Here is a 21,021-nt window from a genome sequence, read left to right on the forward strand (position 1 = left end):
TTCGCGACCGAGCGTCCTTCGCTCTAGGTCGCCTCCATTGTCTTCTAAACAGTCGTAGTAAATTGTCGCTTAGAAATAAGTTGAGAATTTACACGACTTGCATTCGTCCCATTTTCACGTATGCAGGCCCAGTGTTTGCACACATCGCCCCCTCCCACATCCATAGGTTACAAGTCCTCCAGAATANGAGAGACAGAGATAACAGTCATCAGCTCCACGCAGTGCAACTACCAGCGCGCTGTCGGAGAGTTCTTCTGTCACTCGCACACCATCTCCGACGCTTCGGACGTAAGTGGAGAGAGGGAGAGACGGAGAGAGAGAGAAAAAGAGGGAGAGAGACAAAAGATAGACTTTATAAGGTGACAGAAAGAGAAAGCAGAGTCATCAGCTCGTCGCAGAGTAACTACCAGCGCGCGGTAGGAGTGGCTGACGTAAGTAAAGAGAAAGAGACAAAACATAGGGAGAAACTTTATAGGGAGACAGACAGAGAGAAAAAAAAAAACTTTCTATAGCACACAACACAACTTCCAGCTTTTTGAAGGTCTTAGTGAGAGGCCACGAAAAAACACTTTAGTTGACGAAAACATACAAAATCAGCTCGACCTCTCCATCTTTGACGCCTTGGACGTAAGTGGAGAAAGAGAGAGACTAAAATTTAATAGACTTTATAAGGAGACAGACAAAGTAAGCAGAGTCATCCATCAGCTCGTCGCAGAGTAGGTAACTGCAGCGCGCGGTAGGAGTGGCTCTGACGTAAATAGAAAGAGAGACAAAAAATAGACTTTATAGGGAGACAGACAGAGAAAGCAGAGTCATCCATCAGCTCGTCGATCCATTTCCCGCAGAGCGCGCGGTATGAGTGGCTTTGACGTAAGTAGAAAGAGAGACAAAACATACACTTTATAAGGAGACAGACAGAGACAACAGTCATCAGCTCCACGCAGTGCAACTACCAGCGCGCGGTCGGAGAGTTCTTCAGCGGCGCGTGCGCACCGGGCGCGCTGCACCACTCGCACACCATCTCCGACGCCTCGGACGTAAGTGGAGAGAGGGAGAAGATAGACTTTATAGGGAGACAGACAGAGAGAGATAAAAGATAGACTTGATAAGGAGACAGACAGAGAGTCATCAGCGAGCATAGCCATCTCCATAGCACACTGTGCAGCTTTCAGCTTCTTGAAGGTCTTTAGTGAGAGGCCACGTAAGAAACTAGGGAGACAGACAGAGAAAGCAGAGTCATCAGTTCTACCCAGTACAACTACCAGCGGTGGGAGTGGCTCTGACGTAAGTGGAGAGGGACAAAAGATTGACTTGATAAGGAGACAGACAGAGACAACACAGTCATCAGCGAGCATAGCCCTTTCCATAGCACACTATTCAACTTCCAGCTTATAAAGAAGGCCCTTTAGTGTCAGCAACAATTATAATATCAGCTCGACGTCCATATCTGACGCTTCTGAAGTAAGTAGAGAGAGAACAAAAGATCGACTTTACAGGGAGACAGACAGAGAGAACACAGTCATCAGCGAGCATAGCCCTTTCCATAGCACACTGTTCAACTTCCAGCTTCTTTATAAGGCCTTTAGTGTCAGCAACAATATCAGCTCGACCTCCATATCTGACGCTTCTGATGTAAGTGGAGAGAGAGATAAAAGATAGACTTTATAAGGAGCCAGACAGAGACAACAGTCATCAGCTCCTCGCAGTGCAACTACCAGCGCGCGGTCGGAGAGTTCTTCAGCGGCGCGTGCGCACCGGGCGCGCTGCACCACTCGCACACCATCTCCGACGCCTCGGACGTAAGTGGAGAGAGAAATATACTTTATAGGGAGACAGACAGAGAGAGATAAAAGATAGACTTGATAAGGAGACAGACAGAGAGTCATCAGCGAGCATAGCCATCTCCATAGCACACTGTTCAACTTCCAGCTTCTTGAAGGTCTTTAGTGAGAGGCCACGTAAGAAACTAGGGAGACAGACTGAGAAAGCAGAGTCATCAGTTCTACCCAGTACAACTACCAGCGGTGGGAGTGGCTCTGACGTAAGTGGAAAGAGAGACAAAAGCTAGACTTAGTAAGGAGAGAGACAGAGACAACAGTCATCAGCTCCACGCAGTGCAACTACCAGCGCGCTGTCGGAGAGTTCTTCTGTCACTCGCACACCATCTCCGACGCTTCGGACGTAAGTGGAGAGAGGGAGAGAGGGAGATAGAGAGGGAGAGAGACAGAAGATAGACTTTATAGGGAGACAGACAGAGAGAACAAACATCAGCTCGTCGCATTGCAACTACCAGCGCGCGGTGGGAGTGGGTCTGACGACGGTAGAGAGAGAGAGAGACAGAACATAGACTTTATAGGGAGACATACAGAGAAAACAGTCATCACCCAGTGCAACTACCAGCGCGCGGTGGGAGTGGCTCTGAGGTAAGTGGAGAGAAAAAAAAAGATTTTATAAGGAGACAGACAGGGAAAGTAAAGTCATCAGTTACTACTCAGTGCAACTACAAGCTCAGTGCTGCTACCAGCGGTGGGAGTGGCTTTGACGTAAGTAGAAAGAGAGACAAAAAATATGCTCGCTACAGGGCAACTACAAGTACGCGGTGGGAATGGCTCTGACGTAAGTAGAAAGAGAGACAAAACATAGACTTTATGAGGAGACAGACAGAGACAACGGTCATCAGCTCCACTCAGTGCAACTACCAGCGCGCGGTCGGAGAGTTCTTCAGCGGCGCGTGCGCACCGGGCGCGCTCCACCACTCGCACACCATCTCCGACGCTTCGGACGTAAGTGGAGAGAGAAGATAGACTTTATAGGGAGACAGACAGAGAGAGATAAAAGATAGACTTTATAAGGAGGGAGACAGAGAGAACTCAATCATCAGCGAGCAAAGCCCTTTCCATAGCACACTGTTCAACTTCTAGCTTCTTTATAAGGCCTTTAGTGTAAGCAACAATATCAGCTCGACCTCCATATCTGATGCCTCGGACGTACCTAAGTGGAGAGGGACAAAAGATAGACTTGATAAGGAGACAGACATAACACAGTCATCAGCGAGCATAGCCCTTTCTATAGCACACAACACAACTTCCAGCTTTTTGAAGGTCTTAGTGAGAGGCCACGAAAAAACACTTTAGTTGACGAAAACAAACAAAATCAGCTCGACCTCCATCTTGTACGTAAGTAGAGAGAGAGAGAGAGACAAAAAATATGCTCTTTATTGAGACAGAGAGAGAGATAATAGACAACAGCTCGCCGCAGTGTAACTACCAGCGCGCGGTAGGAGTGGCTGACGTAAGTAAAGAGAAAGAGACAAAACATAGGGAGAAACTTTATAGGGAGACAGACAGAGAGAAAAAAAAATAACTTTCTATAGCACACAACACAACTTCCAGCTTTTTGAAGGTCTTAGTGAGAGGCCACGAAAAAACACTTTAGTTGACGAAAACATACAAAATCAGCTCGACCTCCATCTTTGACGCCTTGGACGTAAGTGGAGAAAGAGAGAGACTAAAATCTAATAGACTTTATAAGGAGACAGACAAAGTAAGCAGTCATCCATCAGCTCGTTGCAGAGTAGGTAACTGCCAGCGCGCGGTAGGAGTCGCTCTGACGCAAGTGGAGAAAGAGAGAGAGACAGAAATAGACTTTATAGGAAGACAGACAGAGACAACAGTCATCAGCTCGTCGCAGTGCAACTACCAGCGCGCGGTCGGAGAGTTCTTCAGCGGCGCGTGCGCACCGGGCGCGCTGCACCACTCGCACACCATCTCCGACGCCTCGGACGTAAGTGGAGAGAGAGAGAGAGGGAGAGAGAGAGAGAGAGAGAGAGAAATTGTTGTGTTCCGGCAGTTAGAGGTAAGATAGCCAGTTCCTCTGTGGTTGAGGATTCCGGGTGAAGCTCGCTTCCACCTTCGGCCTGATCATCACTTACCATCAGGTGAGATACAGGCCAAGAGCTTCCTCGTTGTGGATAAAAAAAATAGATTTTATAAGGAGACAGACAGGGAAAGTAAAGTCATCAGTGTCACAGTCATCAGTGGGAGTCGCTCTGACGTAAGTAGAAAGAGAGACAAAAAATGTGCTCTATGATGAGACAGAGAGAGAGTATAGACATCAGCTCGCTGCAGGGAAACTACAAGCGCGCGGTAGGAGTGGCTCTGAGGTCATCAGCGAGCATAACCCTTTCCATAGCACACTGTGCAACATTCAGTTTCTTAATAAGGTCTTTAATGACAGGCCACGAAAGAAATACTTTAGTTGATATCAGCTCGACCACAATCTCTGCGAGTTAAGTATAGAGAGAGACAGAACATGTACTTTATAAGGAGCCAGACAGAGACAACAGTCATCAGCTCGTCGCAGTGCAACTACCAGCGCGCGGTCGGAGAGTTCTTCAGCGGCGCGTGCGCACCGGGCGCGCTGCACCACTCGCACACCATCTCCGACGCTTCGGACGTAAGTGGAGAGAGGGAGAGAAAAATAGACTTTATAGGGAGACAGACAGAGAGAGACAAAAGATAGACTTGATAAGGAGATAGAGAGAACACAGTCATCAGCGAGCAAAGCCCTTTTCATAGCACACTGTTCAACTTCTAGCTTCTTTATAAGGCCTTTAGTGTCAGCAACAATATCAGCTCGACCTCCATATCTGATGCCTCGGATGTACCTAAGTGGAGAGAGAAATAGACTTTATAGGGAGACAGACAGAGAGAACACAGTCATCAGCGAGCATAGCATCTCCATCGCACACTGTGCAACTTTCAGCTTTTTGAAGGTCTTTAGTGAGAGGCCACGTAAGAAACTAGGGAGACAGACAGAAAAAGCAGAGTCATCAGCTCCACCCGGTGCAACTACCAGCGGTGGGAGTGGCTCTGACGTAAGTGGAAAGAGAGACAAAAGGTAGACTTAGGAAGGAGAGAGACAGAGACAACAGTCATCAGCTCCACGCAGTGCAACTACCAGCGCGCTGTCGGAGAGTTCTTCTGTCACTCGCACACCATCTCCGACGCTTCGGACGTAAGTGGAGAGAGGGAGAGAGAGAGAGAGGGAGAGAGAGAGGGAGAGAGAGAGAAAGAGGGAGAGAGACAAAAGATAGACTTTATAAGGTGACAGAAAGAGAAAGCAGAGTCATCAGCTCGTCGCAGAGTAACTACCAGCGCGCGGTAGGAGTGGCTGACGTAAGTAAAGAGAAAGAGACAAAACATAGGGAGAAACTTTATAGGGAGACAGACAGAGAGAAAAAAAAAACTTTCTATAGCACACAACACAACTTCCAGCTTTTTGAAGGTCTTAGTGAGAGGTCACGAAAAAACACTTTAGTTGACGAAAACATACAAAATCAGCTCGACCTCCATCTTTGACGCCTTGGACGTAAGTGGAGAAAGAGAGAGACTAAAATTTAATAGACTTTATAAGGAGACAGGGAAAGTAAAGTCATCAGTGTCACAGTCATCAGTGGGAGTCGCTCTGACGTAAGTAGAAAGAGAGACAAAAAATGTGCTCTATGATGAGACAGAGAGAGAGTATAGACATCAGCTCGCTGCAGGGAAACTACAAGCGCGCGGTATGAGTGGCTCTGAGGTCATTAACGAGCATAGCCCTTTCCATAGCACACTGTGCAACATTCAGCTTCTTAATAAGGTCTTTAATGACAGGCCACGAAAGAAATACTTTAGTTGATATCAGCTCGACCACAATCTCTACGAAGTAAGTATAGAGAGAGACAGAACATACACTTTATAAGGAGCCAGACAGAGACAACAGTCATCAGCTCGTCGCAGTGCAACTACCAGCGCGCGGTCGGAGAGTTCTTCAGCGGCGCGTGCGCACCGGGCGCGCTGCACCACTCGCACACCATCTCCGACGCCTCGGACGTAAGTGGAGAGAGACAGAAGATAGACTTTATAGGGAGACAGACAGAGAGAGACAAAAGATAGACTTGATAAGGAGACAGACAGAGAGTCATCAGCGAGCATAGCCATCTCCATAGCACACTGTGCAGCTTTCAGCTTCTTGAAGGTCTTTAGTGAGAGGCCACGTAAGAAACTTGGGAGACAGACAGAGAAAGCAGAGTCATCAGTTCTACCCAGTACAACTACCAGCGGTGGGAGTGGCTCTGACGTAAGTGGAAAGAGAGACAAAAGGTAGACTTAGTAAGGAGAGAGACAGAGATAACAGTCATCAGCTCCACCCAGTGCAACTACCATCGGTGGGAATGGTACGTCAGAGCCATAGTAGAGAGAGAGAGAGAGAGAGAAAACATAGGCTTTATAGGGAGACAGACAGAGACAACAGTCATCAGCTCGTCGCAGTGCAACTACCAGCGCGCGGTCGGAGAGTTCTTCACCGGCGCGTGCGCACCGGGCGCGCTGCACCACTCGCACACCATCTCCGACGCTTCGGACGTAAGTGGAGAGAGAAGATAGGCTTTATAGGGAAACAGACAGAGAGAGACAAAAGATAGACTTGATAAGGAGGGAGACAGAGAGAACTCAATTATCAGCGAGCAAAGCCCTTTCCATAGCACACTGTTCAACTTCTAGCTTCTTTATAAGGCCTTTAGTGTCAGCAACAATATCAGCTCGACCTCCATATCTGATGCCTCGGACGTACCTAAGTGGAGAGGGACAGAAGATAGGCTTTATAGGGAGACAGACAGAGAGAACACAGTCATCAGCGAGCATAGCCCTTTCCATAGCACACTGTTCAACTTCCAGCTTCTTTATAAGGCCTTTAGTGTCAGCAACAATATCAGCTCGACCTCCATATCTGACGCTTCTGATGTAAGTGGAGAGAGAGATAAAAGATAGACTTAGTAAGGAGAGAGACAGAGACAACAGTCATCAGCTCCACGCAGTGCAACTACCAGCGCGCGGTCGGAGAGTTCTTCAGCGGCGCGTGCGCACCGGGCGCGCTGCACCACTCGCACACCATCTCCGACGCCTCGGACGTAAGTGGAGAGAGAGAGAGAGAAATTGTTGTGTTCCGGCAGTTAGAGGTAAGATAGCCAGTTCCTCTGTGGTTGAGGATTCCGGGTGAAGCTCGCTTCCACCTTCGGCCTGATCGTCACTTACCATCAGGTGAGATACAGGCCAAGAGCTTCCTCGTTGTGGATAAAAAAAATAGATTTTATAAGGAGACAGACAGGGAAAGTAAAGTCATCAGTGTCACAGTCATCAGTGGGAGTCGCTCTGACGTAAGTAGAAAGAGAGACTAAAAAATATGCTCTATGATGAGATAGCGAGAGAGAACAGATATTTTTTTTTTTTTGGATGGACCTTACTTTTAGCCGTGAGCGGCTTTTTCAGCTTCATCGGACAATAGGTGAGCGCAGATGGCTCTCAACCTCAAGAATAGATATCAGCTTGCTACAGTGTAACTACCAGCACGTGGTAGGATTGGCTCTGAGGTAAAGTAGAGAGAGAGAGAGAGACAAAAGATAGACTTTATAAGGAGACAGACAAAGTAAGCAGAGTCATCCATCAGCTCGTTGCAGAGTAGGTAACTACCAGCGCGCGGTAGGAGTGGCTCTGACGTAAATAGAAAGAGAGACAAAAAATAGACTTTATAGGGAGACAGACAGAGAAAGCAGAGTCATCCATCAGCTCGTCGATCCATTTCCCGCAGAGCGCGCGGTATGAGTGGCTTTGACGTAAGTAGAAAGAGAGACAAAACATACACTTTATAAGGAGCCAGACAGAGACAACAGTCATCAGCTCCACGCAGTGCAACTACCAGCGCGCGGTCGGAGAGTTCTTCAGCGGCGCGTGCGCACCGGGCGCGCTGCACCACTCGCACACCATCTCCGACGCTTCTGACGTAAGTGGAGAGAGACAGAAGATAGACTTTATAGGGAAACAGACAGAGAGAACACAGTCATCAGCGAGCATAGCCCTTTCTACAGCACACAACACAACTTCCAGCTTCTTTATAAGGCCTTTAGTAAGAGGCCACGAAAGCACACTTTTAGCACCACTCGCACACCATCTCGGACGCCTCGGATGTAAGTTAAACAAGAATTTTCTCTTGACCTGATGGAAGGTGATGATCAGGCCGAAGGTGGAAGCGTGCTTCACCCGGAATCCTCAACCACAGAGGAACTTTAACACGTTTGTATGTAATTACGCATGGCTTTGAAACGTCACGTTATATCTGTCGCTGTACTGGTTACATAGCACCACTGGGTGCCCACGACACAGGTTATTCCTAGTGTGAACCCGCAGACAAAGCAATATAATGTTTACCGATTTAATTGTTACCAATTTGTAAGTATTTGAAGGTGTACTTATGCGTAAACGGTGAGTAAATAAAATATTTGTATATTATGAAAGTATTGTGTGTTATTGTGTGTCAAAACTGTCAAGGAAGAAACAGAACTAACTATTCTCACTTAAGTACCTCTCGTTCCCACTGCTGCACTGCAACTTGATACTTTTGGCGACCTGCTTTTGCTAAGTAAAGTCAGTCTTCAGACATAAACCCTATCGAATTCTTCTAGTGAAGATTTATTTCGGTCATTGAGGTAGACATACTAGATACAAATAAGAGTTTGTCCACTCAATAAAAATCTAATACTTAAGCGCTTTCCTATTGGCAGCATTAGGTACTGAAACTTATTAACTGACATTTTACTGTTAGGTTGGTGAAAAGAAACCAACTCGGCCATATTGCCACAAATCTAAAGAAAAGGGATGCCTCGTCAAACGTGGAAAGGTCAGTTTCCTTTACCACACAGTGGTTTTGTTTTTCAAATTTAAATTGTTTAGTCATGGAATATGAGGTACATGTGACACCCTGCAAAGGCATGGCAAAACATCAGAGAGGGTTAGCCTTCAATAGAATCTAAATTCTTTATTTAGCCTTGTGCGTGGCTATTCGTGCTATTGGTCTATCACAAAAATTAAGAATATCGCGCGCATCCTATTTCAAAAACCGGGATTAAACTTTTGTGTGGTTTTCTCTATATCCTAACATAATACTTACCTATTTAAGTACCTGAGTACCTATTTAATTACTCGTGTCTCTCTGCGTTTGCTAATTAATTATTGCGCCTAATAAACTAACTAAATACTGTGCGCAAACGATGAAAGGGAAATTGACGTTTCCTAGACCTGCTTCCTTCACGAGCAATTTCATAAAATAATCTTTCGTTTTTTCAGCAATTCGACGCCACGACCCTGTGTACGGCTTGCAGACCCAACCTCAGCGTACTCAACGGAACTGACGTTTCAAACTGTGAGTATAGTATCTAAAAGGTAAAAGTACAAGTTCGAATCCGACTGACTACACGCAGCAGCAGCAGACCACGCGTCTCATCCGCTTTGCAACGGAGGGAAGTCGAACCTTAACTTCGAACTCCTCCTATGTTCTTCTGATTAATTTCGTTGCGGGTCCAATGACAGTTTAACTTTCCCCCGGGACAAACTTGACCTTCACTGGTTGGGTTTTTATGGCGGTCAAGCTGTAGATCCTGGCTACACAGGAGTTGCAGCGGTGGGAACGAGAGGTGGGACTGGGTTTCTATTGTATTTATATGAAATACGAGTAGCTTCAACGCGTCTGTAGCGAACGCTACAGTAGTTTCCGTCGCGACGACATCGCGACACGTCGTCTACTGCTGTTGCTTGTAGTCAACTTCTGAGCTTCTATAGATCGTTTCATCCACGACGACGCGCCCCACCAATTTTTGGTCGAAGGAAGCGCGGGGTGCGGGGAGTTTGATCCGAGCAATCCGAGCGGCATTATTATGTACATTGTGTGCGTGGATAATTTAGCGTGTACCGATAACACTCAAACATTAGCTGAAGAATGGTGGGGCGCGTCTTCGTTGATGAAACGAGAAACGATCTATGACTTGTACCGTATTACCTACGAGATCGATGTTAAAAAATGTTGATAGGGAGTGAGGTACTTAAGTAATTGCATTTTTTTCTTCTTCCAGTCACCTGTGCCTTCAACTCCTCCAACCTGTTCTTCGGGAACCAAGGATCCGTCAGCTGCCTCGCCAGCGAGCACACAGATGTCGCTGTCGTCGAGTTGCAAAACATTGACGGTAAGCATGAAGAGAACCTTAGAAAAAAAAATAATTGGAAACATGAGACTGAGATGAGATTTACTATTTCAAGTATTTTCCTACATTACAAAGTTACTAAATGTTATCGTTCTGAGACGGCCAAAGCTTAGCAAATCGAATAGAACCGGCCTATGCCCATAAGCACAAACATTACTGTGAGGTCTCACAGTGCGCGTGCATGCACAGGGTGACACACGAACCAATCACAGAGCTCTATTCAACGCTGTGCGTTCGATTTTCTGCTTCACTTATGCAAGCATCGTTTGTAAATATGATCTGGTTACTCCAAGCATTACTCCAAGTACTTAACCATTAATCTTTACTCAATTTTTTAATGAATGATGCAAGTGGTTACTGGCAAAAACAAATGGCAAATACCTACCTAGAACCCAACAGTAATTTTCACTATATTATGTAGATGCGGTCGAAAACGTATCTTCTTTGTCGTATAAAACTGGCATTTAGAATCACAAAAACATGCTTAATTTCTGAAAAATGTTGCCTTTGAAAGAAAGAATGAAAAAGTCACATTTAAATTCTGTCACAGCACAACTGCGAGCTCTGAACATTGACGGCACGCGATTCCGCGCGTTGTGCTCCAACAACACCCTGGCGCTGTTCCCTGGTACCAACATCGATGATGGCTGCCTCATCGCGCACGTGGTTGACGCTGAAGTCCTCACGAGAAGGTAAGAAAGACTTAAGCACGAACGCATGCAGATCGCCATCGCCGGCGCGATCATAGGCCAATGACAGGTCGCGCGATCCATGACAGTCCACGCGTCCATGCCTATGGTGTGGTTGAAGCTTTACACCATAGCAGTCCTAGACCAAAAAGGAAGAAAGACTATCTTCAAGAGAATATCAGGACCTTTAAATGATGCCGTGGTCCTCACGAGAAGGTAGCTTGTATCTATTAAAAGGAACAGAAAGCACTTTAAATAAAATAAATAAACCTTTATTGTCACCATAACAAAAAAATACAACTTTAACACAGCTTAACAATTAAAAATAAGGTGACAAGGGCATCCGGCTCAGCGTAAGCTGTACGGCACTAGGTCCATGCAGCGCTGGTTTTCAGCCGGTGCCAGTCTCCTGCACAGTAATACAGCGTACATAGGTAGGTGCAGTGATATAAGACAGCAACGATGTTGGTACTTTAGAAGTACCAACATCGTTGCTGTCTTATCGCGCATGTGGTGGATGCCGAGGTCCTGACGAGAAGGTAAGAACACTACACCTTAGCCATGGGCGTACCCAGCTTCCGGTACGCCCATGATCATAACAGCCTTCCCTAGATCTGAAAGATAATATTCAGGAGACTACGTCTATAAGTAAGAATTATGACGCTAACATCCTGACAAGAAGGTAAGAACATCTTGTGTTAACAGGACCAGAAATAATCAGTCTTTAGAAGAATGGAGATAGACTTGGAATGTGGTTCTTGCGTAGACTTGTCTTAGATCTACTATTTTTCGAGACTTGATAGTGACACACGACCTTTATACTCAGGGTGGATGCTCACGAAACTCAGATTTCCAGGATCTACGATTTGTCTGAACCAAGGCAGAAGTCTGGACCGACGACCTCATAAAGGTAGCAGGAAGGCGTTGGACGCAGGCCGCTACCAACCGGGCAACATGGAAAGCACTGGGGGAGGCCTATGTTCAGCAGTGGACGTCCTATGGCTGAGATGATGATGATGATGATGATGAAGGCAGACACTTGATAAGTGGCATCCTCCTTTCTAGCGTTTGAGATATTGTGAAAAAACAATCACTATGGTTAAAAGACTGACTTGACTTCTCTATTATGTAAGACAACAGAAAACGGTAGAAAGATGTAGCGCCTTTGTTAGATGCCTAGAGCGACCGCTCACTCGTTCCGCCCCTCGGCTAGCTCTAATATCAATAGAATCTAATGGTTCCCAAATTCTTTTCAGAAACGACCCAATCTTCAACAGCATCAACGTCTTCTTGGACGCGATCGACGAGCATTTCGGCTACAACGCTGTCTCTGAACAACTCATCAACATGCACATCTACGATCCCTTCGACGGGACCAGCGACCTTCTGTTCAAGGACTCCACCGTAGGCTTGACAGAACCTAACGTGTTCGTCTCCCATCAACCGGCTAGGAACTACATCAACTTATTCACCCATTTGGAGGCGTGCACCAGTGCAGCGACCACACCCACTCCTGGAATTATTCCGGGGGTGAATGGTTTGGCCAATAGGAATATTATGTCAGTCATGACCATGGCAGTTATGGGACTGATGGCCAGATTCGTGGTGTATTAGCGAGTTTAGAGTATGACCAACAGCACATCAAGAAAGCAATGTGGCATCTTACGGCCGGTTCACACATATTGTCTCCGTTTTATCGTGTACGATTTTTTTCGTCGATGGCGTATGTAGTTGTATGAGCGACTTCACACATGACACAGTATTCTGTATACAGTAATACATACATCGACGAAAAAAAAACGTACACGATAAAACGGAACAGTAAAACGGAGACATGTGTGAACCGGCCGTTAAGTAGGTTGTATTTATAAGTCAAGCGCTTAAATCAGTGCCAGGAGGGTGTTTTTGAGACGTTAGCGAGACTTCAGATATGCTCTACTAGCTTTCCGCCCACGGCTTCGCTTCGCCCGCGTGGAATTTTGTCTGTCACAGAAAAACTTTATCGCGCGCGTCCCTGTTTCAAAAACCGGGATAAAAACTATCCTATGTCCTTTCCCGGGACTCGAACTGTCTCTATGCCAAATTTCATCAAAATCGGTTCAGTGGTTTAGGCGTGAAAGCGAGACAGACAGACAGAGTTATTTTCGCATTTATAATATTAGTATAGATTTGTACGCTTTGTCACGTCATATTATGTCAATGTCACTCCTCCCGTGCTGCTCCCATGCCTCAGTTACTGAGTTGAGCGCTAGTTGACCCATAGCTAGAGACCCATAGGTGCCATTTTGGAACAAAAATTTAAAGTATGATGTGCTGTCACTGTAGGTACACAAAATAACTAATTTCTGCAATGGATTCTATTTCTTCAGGCCCAAAGTCCATAATGGATTGATGCAATTTGACATTTGAGGTTGGTTAATATGGCCGCCAAATCGAAGTACCACAGATTATGTACCTTAGTGAACTTTCAACTTAATTTCTTAGTAAAACAGTCTAAATTGAGGAATTAGTTATTTTGTGATGGTATTACCATTAAAAATATGGCTATTTCTTTATTGCCATATCAAAAGACGTTTCTGTGTCTTTTTAGTTATTTCATTATGAATGTAAATGTTTTTCAGTCCAGTAGTAATTCAGGCAGGTTAAAAATATGTATTACACCGATAAAATAGTGAATGTACAAAATTAAGATAAAGAACAGTCAGTATCAATTAGTTCGTGATACCTAGTGACCAAAAAGTTGATACCACCTTATTCCAATGAGGCGATTGACAGTACCTTACTCTATAGTGGCGCCATCCTGATGAGTGCAAATGCGATAGTCCTCCTACCACTTTAGCGCTCACAAGTTGGCGCCACTGTCTTCGCTACTAGCAAGTGACAGGTCCTTACTCTACAGTGGCGCCAACTGGTGAGCGCTAAAACGATAGCCCTCATTGTAACAAAGACGTGTTGCGAACTTTTTGGCTACTTTGACTTGACTTAAGGTCCTATGTCCCATAGATGGGGCAGAGGGCGTTCACAACAGTCCTCCATCGCGTTCGGTCTTGAGCTTCGCGTTTGATCTCGCTCCAAATCTTGCCGATTTTCTTTTGGCTACTTTGGGTGTCACGAACTATTTGGCGCTGACTGTACTAATATGAAAATAATGTTGTACTAGAAGGCCTTTTAACATTTAAGTAATAATGAAGTATAATGGACATTAGTGTATAAGTATTGTGTGTATTTGTGCAGGTAACAGTAGAGCATAAAGTTAAAATTTATATTTTTGTGATTTTAATAAATAAATACAGTTTCGTAATTTGTCGTTTTATTTATTTGGATATTTCTGCAGTTATTTAAGGAATTTGAATGAAAAATTGAGAAAATTACGCAAAATGTTGGATAATGTCAGAGAACTTAACAACTAAAGCTTGGTCCGTGAGCACGTAGAATTTTGTCCAATGACCCCAAGCTACCCATCCTTATCGCTCGCGCGTAATTATGTTGCTGTCGCGCTCGCACACACTCACTGCGGGCGCCCGTCGCACAGTCGCGACAGCAATATAATTATGCGCGAGCGATAAGGTTAGGTAGCTTGGCGTCATTGGACAAAATTCTACGTGCTCCGCGACCAGACTTAGTGATTTTCAGCTAACTTTGCATTAAATAAATGAGAGAACTTGGTCGAAAACGATTTTCACGCGAAGTTGCGTGCACTGTTAAGTATACGTTTAGCGCTTAACTCCGTCAGCACCTGAGGTATGGTAGGGTGATTTTGTGACAATTAAACGTCAGCGAGACTTCAGATTGAAGCTCTGTTCCGTCATATTACGTCAATGTCAGGCTAAAAACTCACGGCGGTTGTGAAATGCGGTTTTATTTCAAAAGTCACGGGAGCGGTTATTTGCGCGGTTATTCTAAGAACTCACGTCACTGGTACAAAATGGTCGCCCGCATACAACCGCGCCCGCTGCGGGCGAAAACCGCGTCGTGAGTTGTGCATTAGTTTTTACATAAGTATCTGCATTCTACAGAAGCTGCGGGCCCGCAACCGCCGGTGAAAATCGCGCCATAAGTTCTTAGCCTCACCCTAAGCGCTAGACCTAGTCAGAAATAAATACAAAAACATAATTAGTTCATAAAGTTTATTCGTACAATATTTATAAAATGCAACACTATACCTAAGTAATAAGTTACAGTACAAATGTAAATAAAACCGACCTATTCCACGTCCTGCAATAACAATTATTGTAAATTCATATCATTTGCTGATTATTATAATTATAATGTGACGTTATTTAAAAAATACTAGGTTGGAAATTGCTTTCAATGGCAACATTCCATTCCCAAACTTTCATCTCAGCACGATCGATCACGTCGCGCAACCGTCACGTCACGGACACGTCGCGTAACTTTCACGCCACAGTCACGTCACGATCACTACGCATTACCACGGCATTACTATCGCAACACACGCCACGACGCGTAACTGTCGCGTCACGGTCACGTCATGTTCACGCCAGTTGTGTGCCAGACTATACAGGGTGTTAGGTAAATGGGTATATGAGTCGACACTAGCCCATGTTAACATCCCAACTAATATTATAAATGCGAAAGTAACTCTGTCTGTCTGTCTGTCTGTCTGTCTGTCTGTCTGTCTGTCTGTTACGCTTTCCCGCTTAAACCTCGCAACCGATTTTGATGAAATTTGGCATAGAGATAGTTTGAGTCCCGGGAAAGAACATAGGATAGTTTTTATCCCGGTTTTTGAAACAGGGACGCGCGCGATAAAGTTTTTCTGTGACAGACAAAATTCCACGCGGGCGAAGCCGCGGGCGGAAAGCTAGTAGGCATATAAATGGTATGGTGAAGTCAGAAATTTGATATCATCATTTTAATTTTTTTAATTTTCATACAAAATAAATTTTATAAAATCCGGTTTGTATGAAAATTAATATGATTAAAATGAAGATATCAATTTTCTGACTTCACCATACCATTTATATGCCCATGTTAACATGGGCTAGTGTCGGATCATATACCCATTTACCTAACACCCTGTATTTACATTATTTATAGTAATCGATCCGTATTGTTGAATAGGAACTATTCCTTAACTATCTTAGAATTCGAATGTAAAAACATTAATGAACACATTATTTGTGTAAAAATACAACACACCTTCATTGATAACACATGCGCCGGCGCATCAAGCCAAACACTGTCTTAGTATAGTTGTAATACGAGCTAGTTTGGTGCAAAAGTGTTGAGTTTGATGCGCTGTCGACTGTAGGTACACTGGTTGAATATAACTTTCGTCTCCAATATTCGAAGAAAAGATAAAAATAATATGTGTATAATATATGTTACAAGAGCGGTATCTTAGAAACAAATACCTACTCCTTCCTTCGTATTCTATCTACGAATACTCCAATTGTGTGACACGATTATTAAAAAGACGGTAGCTTGCTTTGAAAACCGCGAGGGTTTCCTTGATTGAGCTCACTAGTTGGCGCGTGACAACAAAGTTGCGTCGCACAGTCGCGACAGCAATATAATTACGCGCGAGCGATAAGGATAGGTAGCTTGGGGTCATTGGACAAAATTCTACGTGCACCGCGACCAGACTTAGTGATTTCCAGCCAATAACTAAAACAATTTAAAATAAATTTCAATCATTTTATTGGTTCCAAACCGTTCCATATACACACGTACTTGTACAAATTTCAAAAGTGTATTCACACCATTGCGGGGCGTCCGCAGGGCTTACATCATTCTTGTTTGTATACAAGAGAATAACCTGGTACATACAATATACATTTTACACGAACATTACCAATGACGTAACAGACGTATAGACAATATTTTTTGGGATTTTACACTTACCACCAACGCCCCGCGTACGACCCGTTACAGTGTGAATATACCTCTACCGGCGGCAGTGTTGCCACCATATTTCAAACTTTATGTAGATTGAACAAGCTTCAAAATGCATTATTTTGATTAAAAAAAAAACAACAGTGAATAAATGGGGGTAAACATTATTTTTTATTTCGACGTAGGCAGTAAAAAATTACAAATATCAATCACTGAAATATCTATTTGGCTATTATGCACCTTACGCCCCCACAAATAGAGCACATTCTACTACAGTGTAGTGTAATACGGGAGAACAGGAAAAATTGACCACACGTTTTAAAGGAAAATAATAAAATGCAAAAAAGAGTCCCAAGATCACACTAATATTATAAAAGCGAAAGTTTGTGAGTAGTTTGGAACCTCAAAATGGTTGATCTTTGAGATGGAATGGAGGTTCATGATATACATGTGTATAAGTGCCCTGAAAACGTGCTTAAGTAGTACTAATATAGGGTTTGAATTGGGTCTATTCCACTTCGATCACCCAAAGTAGACTCCAAGCGACAGTTTGGTGTCGTTTGATCACCCATGGATAAGATAGCCTGGGTGATCAAAGTGGATTCCAGTTAAATTATTATTTTACTTTCCTTTGATGACATAATTATAAATAAATCACACCTCCTCTGAATAGTCACATGTCCAATTTGTTTGTTGCGGTTTTTAGAAAATATCATGAATGTTACAAAACAAAATATGTAAGTACAACAATTGGACATGTGACTGACTATTCAGAGGGCAGAGGAGGTGGGATTTATTTAAAGGTGATCAAATGAAACTAAAATAATAATTTATTGTCACCCAGGTCATCTTATCCATGGGTGATCAAAGCCAGGTGATCAAAATGTAATAGACCAAAAGTTGAATGTAGATCGCAGAAAAGAAATAAGTAATAATAGGTACAATTTTCCCAGTTCTCCTTTAATTTCTTGACCAATGTCTATTTCCATACAACATCATTTGTTAATTCATATAGCATCTCAACCATCTTATAAAATTAAAAATGAGATTTCCTAAAACAAAACCATTTGCCTCTAACAATCTTAGTCTACCATTACCTAGTTGTATTTATATAAAAGTTATATAATAATTATATACACCTTAATCTAGTTTATAGCTATTACATTTCACTAGCGATTCCCTTCCTTGCGTTGATATAATTTAAATACATTAGTTTCGTCAAATTAGATATACGTTTTTGTTGGTATTGACTGTATTGGCTACAGCAGCTGTATGACGGATTGTACAACGCCCCTAGCGGATTCTTTCAAGAAATAGAATCTTCATAGATTTTTTTGCGAAGTTCACTAAGCTCCCTGAATGTGTGCATTGTGTAAGATTCAGGCTGTCGAGCTTCCGAAGAACTTAAGTCGCTCTTGGGATAGCTCATGAGATGCCACCGTGGGTCACGAGTTCACGAATTATGCTTGTGGGGTCACTATGGTCACACTGCCTTGTGATTACTTGCTGAGAGTCACTTTTAGACAGCTCTTCACCACCGTGGGTACCACAATCGTCACCGTGGGTCACGACTTATGCTTGTGGGGTCACTATGGTCACACTGCCTTGTGATTACTTGCTGAGAGTCACTCTTAGACAGCTCTTCACCACCGTGGGTACCACAATCGTCACCGTGGGTCACGACTTATGCTTGTGGGGTCACTATGGTCACACTGCCTTGTGATTACTTGCTGAGAGAGTCACTCTTAGACAGCTCTTCATCACCGTGGGTCACGACTTATGCTTGTGGGGTCACTATGGTCACACTGCCTTGTGATTACTTGCTGAGAGTCACTCTTAGACAGCTCTTCACCACCGTGGGTACCACAATCGTCACCGTGGGTCACGACTTATGCTTGTGGGGTCACTATGGTCACACTGCCTTGTGATTACTTGCTGAGAGTCACTCTTAGACAGCTCTTCACCACCGTGGGTACCACAATCGTCACCGTGGGTCACGACTTATGCTTGTGGGGTCACTATGGTCACACTGCCTTGTGATTACTTGCTGAGAGACACTCTTAGACAGCTCTTCACCACCGTGGGTACCACAATCGTCACCGTGGGTCACGACTTATGCTTGTGGGGTCACTATGGTCACACTGCCTTGTGATTACTTGCTGAGAGTCACTCTTAGACAGCTCTTCACCACCGTGGGTACCACAATCGTCACCGTGGGTCACGACTTATGCTTGTGGGGTCACTATGGTCACACTGCCTTGTGATTACTTGCTGAGAGTCACTCTTAGACAGCTCTTCACCACCGTGGGTACCACAATCGTCACCGTGGGTCACGACTTATGCTTGTGGGGTCACTATGGTCACACTGCCTTGTGATTACTTGCTGAGAGACACTCTTAGACAGCTCTTCACCACCGTGGGTACCACAATCGTCACCGTGGGTCACGACTTATGCTTGTGGGGTCACTAGGGTCATATTGCCCAGTGCCCTCGTTGCCTCCGTAAAATATCACTTGCTGTGAGTCACGCTGTGACAGTTTATTAGAAGTACGTCACTATAGGTCACAACCTTGGACGAATAAACCACTGGACGCGTAACGAGTGACGTTTTCGCCTTTACCCCGCTAGCACTTACCATGGCTAAATTAGCCATGGTAAATGTTGTCAGGTTGTCACTTTGTCAGTATGACGCCAGCTCTCGAAGAGTAAAAATATCACGAAAAATGGGTAAATGCGCCGTACTTTATTCCAAAAATTATTCCTGTCACACAAGAAATGTTTCTTATCACGCGTAAGTACATTTTAAATCTATTATAGTAGCTATTTTTTCGTAAAATAAATAAAATTTGATATGTAAACAAAATATGATTACGTCATTTTAAAAAGTACTCATTGTACATGTAAATGCTTAAAACATGTAGCATATTTAATTTGGTTGGATTATAGGTTTCATTCATTCATTCACATCTCATTTTTTATGACGTAAAGGGCTTGAAAAATGTCGATAAGTTTATCGATATACCAAACAAACTGAAACTGAAATTATTCAAATTAGCATCACTTGACTTCTTTCTGAATCTCAGACATTTAGACCTCATTATTCAGGAGGAAGCACAAGCACCCACTCTAAGACTTAAAGGAAACGATCTATGAAAGCAAAACAAGGAGACAGGATATTCCGCGATTCTGCACAAAACCCTAAAAGAAATACCCCTCATCAACAGGATAGGTACCCTGTGTACACATCTTCGACCAAAGATAATATCCAGCTTACAGCGGAAACGCGAAATTGCTCTGGAATCAATGAAGTTAGGATATACCGACGTCTTCAAAACTGAAATAAGTACTAGGAGGTCTTCTCGAATGACCTAAACATAAGAATATCAACAACATTAGATAAGAATTAAATATTCTCAGATAGTGCATCCGTACTGCAAGCGCTACAAAGCAATACATTGTCATAATGTTATCAAATTGTGTTTCATGAAATGTATAGAAATAGGCTATTGATGAAACTTTTGTCCGTGACGTGAGACAGATTATAACATTTGTTGAGACCAAAAGCTAGTTAGCAGTCGATCGTAACAGAATATTACTTGTTTATTGCTTTACGAATTTGATAATGATAACACAGCCAAAAAATATTTCACCTAGTTACCTACCTATATGAATAATTTGTAATATTATTTGTACCTATGATTTACCAATGGCATTATAATAAACACGATACAATAATTAATTATAGTCTTTCAATTAAAGAAACTTTCAATATTAAATCAATCCATAATTCATTTATCTCGTTAGGTTCATTCATTCATTTATTTACATAACTATCGATAAAAAATTACGATCTTTTCCCAGCACTAAATGTCATTATTTGACAATTGTCAAACCTCTCCCCCCGCAAAAAGTGGTTGATCGTGTTTCCTTAGAAATCTTGTAGGTTTCGTGTCCAGTGGTTTATTCGTCCAAGGTCACAACATAATATGCCGAGTGTCATATTTCAATGGGCATCGCAATTTTGTGCGTTTTGACAGCTCATCAGATGTCACCGTGGGTCACGACATAGATTGAGCGGGGTACCGGGGCACATTGCAAGGGGCATTGCTATTGCGACAAGGTGACAAGGCTGTTACGACAAGGTGGCATGGCTATTGCGACAAGGTGACAAGGTTGTTGCGACAAGGTGACAAGGCTATTGCGACAAGGTGACCAGGCTATTGCGACAAGGTGACCAGGCTATTGCGTGCGACAAGGTTATTGCGACAAGGTGGCACTGCTTAGTACACTTATTCCTCCTCCAAACATAATATGTTTCTTTTCTTTTCTATTTTTTATGTGCGTTTTTGTCTTTGTGTGATGTTCAATGCAATGTTTCTGTCTCTCTCTTGTTACTTCTCCTGT

At 43.7% G+C, this 21,021-nt stretch overlaps 1 protein-coding gene and 1 long non-coding RNA gene across 3 annotated transcripts; one reads left to right on the forward strand and one right to left on the reverse strand.

Annotated features, from left to right (window-relative positions):
* The first annotated feature begins 4,296 nt into the window (after positions 1-4,296).
* Positions 4,297-12,722, forward strand: LOC114357194 (otolith matrix protein 1-like). Of its 2 annotated transcripts, XR_003656282.1 has the most exons (6): positions 4,297-4,455; positions 9,159-9,234; positions 9,941-10,051; positions 10,620-10,761; positions 12,015-12,422; positions 12,613-12,722. XR_003656282.1 is itself a non-coding variant. In XM_028310701.1 (5 exons), exons 1-5 carry the CDS (start codon positions 4,312-4,314, stop codon positions 12,370-12,372), a joined length of 831 nt encoding a protein of 276 aa, XP_028166502.1. In that variant the 5' UTR covers positions 4,297-4,311; the 3' UTR covers positions 12,373-12,475. The 2 variants fall into 2 exon arrangements, 1 of the variants encoding a protein (XP_028166502.1); XM_028310701.1 differs by lacking the exon at positions 12,613-12,722 and having other exon boundaries at positions 12,015-12,475.
* Positions 12,723-18,550: 5,828 nt separating this feature from the next.
* On the reverse strand, positions 18,551-20,713 carry LOC114357198 (uncharacterized). The gene is made up of 2 exons (XR_003656283.1): positions 20,599-20,713; positions 18,551-19,186 (listed from the first exon to the last, which is right to left on the reverse strand). It is a non-coding gene; the product is annotated as an uncharacterized LOC114357198 (long non-coding RNA).
* Between the last annotated feature and the right edge of the window lie 308 nt (positions 20,714-21,021).

The sequence above is a fragment of the Ostrinia furnacalis genome, unplaced genomic scaffold (genome assembly GCF_004193835.3).
Source record: "Ostrinia furnacalis isolate ACB-3 unplaced genomic scaffold, ASM419383v2 OfSCF3063, whole genome shotgun sequence".
NCBI classification, from domain to species: Eukaryota; Metazoa; Arthropoda; class Insecta; order Lepidoptera; family Crambidae; genus Ostrinia; species Ostrinia furnacalis.

Excerpts from the sequence above, each read along its gene's own strand:
- LOC114357194 (XM_028310701.1), top strand. The coding sequence starts at position 4,312 with ATGTACTTTATAAGGAGCCAGACAGAGACAACAGTCATCAGCTCGTCG. Across the intron at positions 4,456-9,158 it reads CCATCTCCGACGCTTCGGAC|CAATTCGACGCCACGACCCT; the intron begins GTAAGTGGAGAG and ends TCGTTTTTTCAG. Across the intron at positions 10,052-10,619 it reads CGAGTTGCAAAACATTGACG|CACAACTGCGAGCTCTGAAC; the intron begins GTAAGCATGAAG and ends ATTCTGTCACAG.